At 42.9% G+C, this 6,393-nt stretch overlaps 1 protein-coding gene across 1 annotated transcript; it reads left to right on the forward strand.

Moving 5' to 3' along the window:
* The first annotated feature begins 1,913 nt into the window (after positions 1-1,913).
* magt1 (magnesium transporter 1) lies at positions 1,914-6,393 on the forward strand. Its single transcript, XM_030765787.1, has 10 exons — positions 1,914-2,034; positions 2,565-2,734; positions 2,825-2,942; positions 3,165-3,305; positions 3,690-3,830; positions 4,248-4,337; positions 4,479-4,542; positions 4,931-5,005; positions 5,097-5,187; positions 6,157-6,393. The coding sequence occupies exons 1-10, from the start codon at positions 1,954-1,956 to the stop codon at positions 6,170-6,172; spliced, it is 987 nt and encodes a 328-aa protein (XP_030621647.1). The 5' UTR covers positions 1,914-1,953; the 3' UTR covers positions 6,173-6,393.

Raw genomic sequence — 6,393 nt, forward strand, 5'->3', positions numbered from 1 at the left:
TCCTGGAATATTGCTAATTATGAGCTGTGACACACTGCTGAAGAAACTTTTGTATTTTTGTTCAGAGGAAAAACACATGGCATAATAAACAAATCGTTTTGCTAAACTCCAACTCATGGGTATATTCCTTTTCTCCAGGTTTGTATTGGAAAATTTTCTAGGCTGACTGGAAGAACCAGCTTTCATCGCCTGCCTGCACAGCACAGTTTATCTGCCCCTGTACACCATGGAAAACCAGAATCTTCAAGACAATGCCGAGAGTAGCAGAGAGGGAGGGAGAGGGAATCAACAGGTCCTCAGGTGTAAGGTCCTCATACAGTGTCATTCATCCTCATACATTCTCATACAGTGTCATTCATTCTGACACTGTGTCATTGTACATTTCACAACCAAAGGCCATGTTTTTTGTCTGTTGTCTTTATTTTTCTTTCCTGTTAGTGAAATGTGATACCATCTTGGTGTTTTCTAAGTTTTTACCAGTGGTTTGCACCTTATCTTAAGTCTGTTTTCTTCTTTACTTTTTTGTAGCAATGCTTTCTTACCTCTGCACCCATACACACGCCCCTGCAGACCACATACACACACGCACACACACACACACACACATGCACACATACACGCACTGTGTGTTTATTTATGTGCATTTATTATACTGTGTATTTATTTACTCTGTTTATGTGTGTTTATCATACTGAGTGTTTATTTACTCTGTTTATGTGCGTTTATCATACTGTGTGTTTAGTTACTCTGTTTATGTGTGTTTATCATACTGTGTGTTTATTTACTCTGTTTATGTGCGTTTATCATACTGTGTGTTTATTATACTGTGTTTTTCCTTTTTCTCCTCCTTTTCTTGCACTCTCTCTCATCTTTGCTGTTCATATGATGCTCTCTAACCTGTGAGTTTGTCCAGCTCTTTAAATGACAAGTTGACACTGATTACTGAATAAGAATTCTGTTGGTTTTTTTAACCCACCCATTTGCTGTGTCTATATGTGTATTCCCCCCTCCTCTACCTCCCTGTTTTCTAAGATACTCACACATGTGTTTTTAGATTGATCTGTATAATCATGTGTATGTAAACATGTGATTGTGAGAACTCACCTGTGTGATGCTCTGGGTTGGCTTTATAATTAAAGAGATGTTTGTGTGTTGGTGCCTCCATTTGCATTCTTAAATACACACACCCGAGAGTTTAGAGTTCCAGTCTGCCTTTTTCACGATTCCCTCAGCAACAGCGTAGTTATGCCCGTGTATAGCTACATTATAAATATGCTAAGATAGCTAGCTGTTGATATTTTGTATTTCAGGGTGTGTCTCTCATCCTGAATTTCTCTGAGTTTGAATGAATTTTAATTGGACTCATCAAAGCAGTCTTAATGTATCACAATAAGGTACACCTTTTGTTCACAGTAAACTCGTAAACTCAGTATCTTTTGCTTGGTTCTTTAATGCGCCATGAGTAGCATTTTCGTGATTCCTTCAACAGGCCTGGGGTATTAGGGAAGAGCAATATGAATTTATGCTTGGTTTTAAATCTTTTACAGTCGCATCAAGAACACAAAATCATATTGGCAACACTCTTAATCCCTTTAGTGTCCCTAATGTCTTAAAAAATCTTTTTCCTGGTTCCAGTTTTTGGAAAGTAAATGTTGATTACAAAACAGTAAAAGAGAGAGGCCTTTACCAAATGAACTCGGAAAAAAACATAATACGGCTGAAGGTAAAACACGCTTACACCATAAGGAACAATTTGTAACAGGTGTCAAAGTACTACTCTTTAACCTTAATTAAAATAACTTTTAATTTGAAATTTTCAAATTTTCCACGACAAATTCACGCAGCATTATCGTTTCTGACTTCATGCTCTGTTTTTGACCAATAGAAAACTTACAGAGAGCTGCTGGAGTCGTGTCGTGGCTCTAAGCGGTAGCACGACATAGTGCATAAAACATGTCTCCGAAACTTTTATATGTACTCTTTTTCGTTTTGTTATGTTGTGGAGTGCCATGTAGTGGACAAAAGAAAAAAGAGGTGTGTAACCGTTGCATTTATGTACATTTGTTTTTATTTTATTGGTTTTTTTCATAGCTTGTTAATCAATTAGGTTAGCATGCTAGCTAGCCGATACGGAATGTCCAGGAAGTGTTCCCAGGTTGTCTTAATTTAATATAGTTTAAATTATGAATGCTTCTCAAACACATGTTAATCCAGTTTAAACTGTCCAGATCCAGTATCGAGCTAGTATAACAGTTTTGCATAATCATGGGGATGTGACAAGCACCTTTTGGCTGTTCTGTGTGTCAGACAGATATACTTCTGGATTTGGCAAAAATAGTTTGTACAGTTCAATCGTAGACCTAGTTGGACTGCACTGCATTGAGCATTAGTTGCCAAATCCCCGATAATACTTTGGTGTCGTCAACTGTGTCCTCCTTAACCCGCTTACACTTAGCAAGGGCTGTAACTATTAATTGAATAAGAAGATAAAAGGATGTTTCATGCCTGTAAGTAGAGCATGGATGTGCTACACGGTAAAGGGGATTATTTGACCTTTTCCTCAGACGCTGCTCTCTGAGAAAGTTAGCCAGATGATGGAGTGGGCCAGTAAGAGGGCTGTCATCCGAATGAACGGAGACAAATTCAGACGGTTTGTCCGAGCCCCTCCGCGCAACTACTCAGTAGTTATCATGTTCACTGCCCTCCAGCCGCAGAGACAATGTGGAGTATGTAGGTAAGCCGAGAATAATCTCACCTAATGCCATAAGAGTTAAAGTTCTTTCTAACCCAGTGGATTTTTTTTCTCTGTATTTGCTGCCTTTAGACAAGCAGATGAGGAATACCAAATTCTGGCCAACTCCTGGCGGTACTCCAGTGCATTCACCAACAGGATTTTCTTCGCATCTGTAGATTTCGATGAAGGCACAGATGTCTTTCAGATGGTAACATTTGAATCTGGGTCTCTCTCTGCAAGTCACTTCTCTGGCCCTGAAACTTTCATTAATAGAGATTTAAGTTGATTTACATGCAAATAACCATTTAATTCAGCTGTGTCTGTTTCTTAATGAAAATCATATATCCAAGTCAAAACAACAATGAAAAGACCACCATTAAACCAGGGTCAGCGGAACATGATTTGATTTCACTGGTGTGTGTGCACACAGCTGAATATGAACTCCGCTCCGACCTTCATCAACTTCCCGGCCAAAGGAAAGCCCAGACGGGCCGACACCTATGAGCTGCAGGTCCGAGGATTCGCGGCAGAACAGCTGGCCCGATGGGTGGCCGACAGAACCGACGTTCACGTAAGTTTCGCACGATGTGTCTCTCTGTCCTTCAGGGTTTCAGTGACACTAATAAAACATGCAGAACGCCAGGGAAGCCTTCAATGCAAATAAGCCGTGGATATTTAAAACCAAATGGTGGTTTGTGTGCTGTGTCAGAGGGCAGAGTTTTAAATAACTGTTGTGGCCTGATGTGTTGATTTTCACATTTCACGTCACTTGATGATACTTCAGAGCAACCCTTACATCCATTCTGACAGAGCAGGTGTAGAAGACACAATGAGCAGAATGTTCATGACTTTATTCAGAGTAAATGCACTGAAGAGTGTGTGTGTGTGTCTGTGTGTGTGTGTGTGTCTGTGTGTGTGTGTGTGTGTGTGTGTGTGTGTGCGTGCATCAATTCAGATCAGGGTGATCCGACCTCCAAACTATGCAGGACCATTGATGCTGGGCCTGCTCTTGGCAGTCATCGGGGGTTTGGCCTACCTGAGACGGAACAATCTGGAATTCCTCTACAACAAGAATGTCTGGGCCTTCTCAGCATTGGTACGAGCTCATAGTCTGTCTCACTGGCTATTTCTATCTTTCTGTCTGTCTGTCTGTTTCTGTCTGGCTGACAGGATGTCTGTTTCTGCCTGTCTGTCTGTCCTGCCTGCTGGTTGTTTGTTAATGCATGTCTGTCTGTCAGGCCGGCTGTCTGTCTGTTGCAGTTTGTCTGTTTCTGTCTGAGTGTCTGGCTGGCTGTCTGTTTGTCTGTTGCAGTTTGTCTGTGTCTGTCTGGCTGGCTGTTTGTTAATGCCTGATCTCAGCAATGTTCTGCCCTCTGAGCATTGACAGCTTATAGCTGACAGCTGTATATACCTATATACCAGGCATGGAAACAGATTATACTAAACTAATACAGATATGCTGTATGTTGAATGGAAGCTCATTCAGTTGGTCTCTTTATATGTTTCTCTCTAGTGTTTTGTTTTGATAATGACCTCTGGGCAGATGTGGAATCATATTAGAGGACCGCCGTACGCACATAAGAATCCCAACACAGGCCAAGTGGTGAGAATATTAATGGACATTGTCATTTTTGTGACAGCGTTTCCCTTCCCCAAACTTTCCCTGCTGTCTGATCTTTAGCGTGACTCCTTGCTGATGACTGATCACTGTAACTGTGAGCGTCTCTCTGTTTTCCTGTTCTAGAGCTACATCCACGGCAGCAGCCAGGCTCAGTTTGTCGCAGAGACTCACATTGTTCTGCTCTTTAGTATCCTTTCAGTGCTTAGTCACAAAGTCAACCGGATCCCATCACTGTTAGCCCTAACCCTAACCCTTACACACACAGGCACACACACACACACACACACACAGAGCTAGAGTGACATCACAGTTACCACATTTCACTTTCACTTAGCCTGCTACTGTTACATCAGCATCTCAGGTAATCGCAGTCACACAGTCAGTTATTTATGTATCACTGCTACCACAGTATCAAAGTCAGTTACTGTTACATCACCCTCACAGGCAAACACAGTCACACCATCACACGGTCAGTTAGGCTACTTATACATCACTGTTACCATGTCATCATAGTGACGTTGTCAGCCACTGTTCCATCAGCATCAGCACCAGCTAGCCTTCACTCTGTGATTCAGATGCGGCCGTTACTTTGGGAATGGTGCTCCTGCATGAGGCAGCCACATCCGACATGGACATCGGGAAGAGGAGAAGTATGTTATTGTCTGGTGGTGTTATTTTAAAATAGCTCATAATTGACCTCTGTCTGTTTCATGATGTCAGATGATTCTCTTCCCCTTGCAGTCATGTGTGTGGCGGGAATCGGCCTGGTCATGCTCTTCTTCAGCTGGCTGCTCTCCATCTTCAGGGCCAAATACCATGGCTACCCCTACAGGTAAGGCTCCCGTAGGTAACGCCCCTGCAGGTACAACTATCTCTACAGGTAAGGCCCCCGTAGGTAACGCCCCTGCAGGTACAACTATCCCTACAGGTAATGCCCCTACAGGTAAGGCCCCGACAGGTAACACCCCTGCAGGTACAGCTGTCCCTACAGGTAGCCTCCCTACAGGTAACACCCCTACAGGTAAGGCCCCTGCAGGTAATGCCCCTGCAGGTACAACTATCCCTACAGGTAGCCTCCCTACAGGTTAAGCCCCTACAGGTAATGCCCCCTGTAGGTAACACCCCTACAGTTAAGGCCCCCTTAGGTAACGCCCCTGCAGGTACAGCTATCCCTACAGGTAATGCCCCTTCAAGTAACATCCCGACAAGTAACGCTCCTACAGGTAACGCCCCTGCAGGTAGAGCTATCCCTCCAGGTAACGGCCCTACAGGTAAGGCCCCCGTAGGTAACACCCCTGCAGGTACAACTATCCCTACAGGTAGCCTCCCCACAGGTAATGCCCCTACAGGTAATGCCCTTACAGGTAATGCCCCTACAGGTAATGCCCCTACAGGTAATGCCCTTACAGGTAATCCCCTTACAGGTTTAGCTATCCCTACAGGTAATGGCCTTACAGGTAACAACCTCAGTCACAGAACTCTTCTCACACACACACAGAGCACCTTACACATGAATTCCTCTACAGGTACAGCTCTAACTGCTGTCTCCACACACACACACACACACACAGCGTCGTACAGATGGATGCTTTTGGTCAAACACATCAACTTCCGTTGGATGTTGTATTTTTTCACTTTGTCAAGTTTGTCTCATAACCCGAATTTGCGTCTGTCTCCGCTGTGATTATTTTGGAAATTTCTTGGATAAAAAAAAGAAAAACATGTCAGTATTTATTTTCTGCAAAACAAACAAACAATAATGGAGCTAACAGGGTTTTTCCTCTTTTTTTGTTTCTTTCAGTTTCTTGATGAGTTAAAGACAGACACCAGAGAGGAGACCGGTCTCTCAGCCGAGGAGTCGTCCATCAGAAACCAAATTCTGAACACAAACCTGGGAGTTCAGACGTGCCTTATCGTTTCAGAATATTGAGTCAACCTGTGTTTTTTCTTTTTATTTAATTTTGCCAGGAAAATATTTTCTCTATGTTAACCAGGTGTTTTTAAAACATTTTTAAAAATTTGACATGTGCACTTGACC

Source organism: Chanos chanos, chromosome 2 (assembly GCF_902362185.1).
Source record: "Chanos chanos chromosome 2, fChaCha1.1, whole genome shotgun sequence".
Taxonomy (NCBI): domain Eukaryota; kingdom Metazoa; phylum Chordata; class Actinopteri; order Gonorynchiformes; family Chanidae; genus Chanos; species Chanos chanos.

Excerpts from the sequence above, each read along its gene's own strand:
- magt1 (XM_030765787.1), top strand. The coding sequence starts at position 1,954 with ATGTCTCCGAAACTTTTATATGTACTCTTTTTCGTTTTGTTATGTTGT. Across the intron at positions 2,035-2,564 it reads GTGGACAAAAGAAAAAAGAG|ACGCTGCTCTCTGAGAAAGT; the intron begins GTGTGTAACCGT and ends CCTTTTCCTCAG. Across the intron at positions 4,338-4,478 it reads ATCCCAACACAGGCCAAGTG|AGCTACATCCACGGCAGCAG; the intron begins GTGAGAATATTA and ends TTCCTGTTCTAG.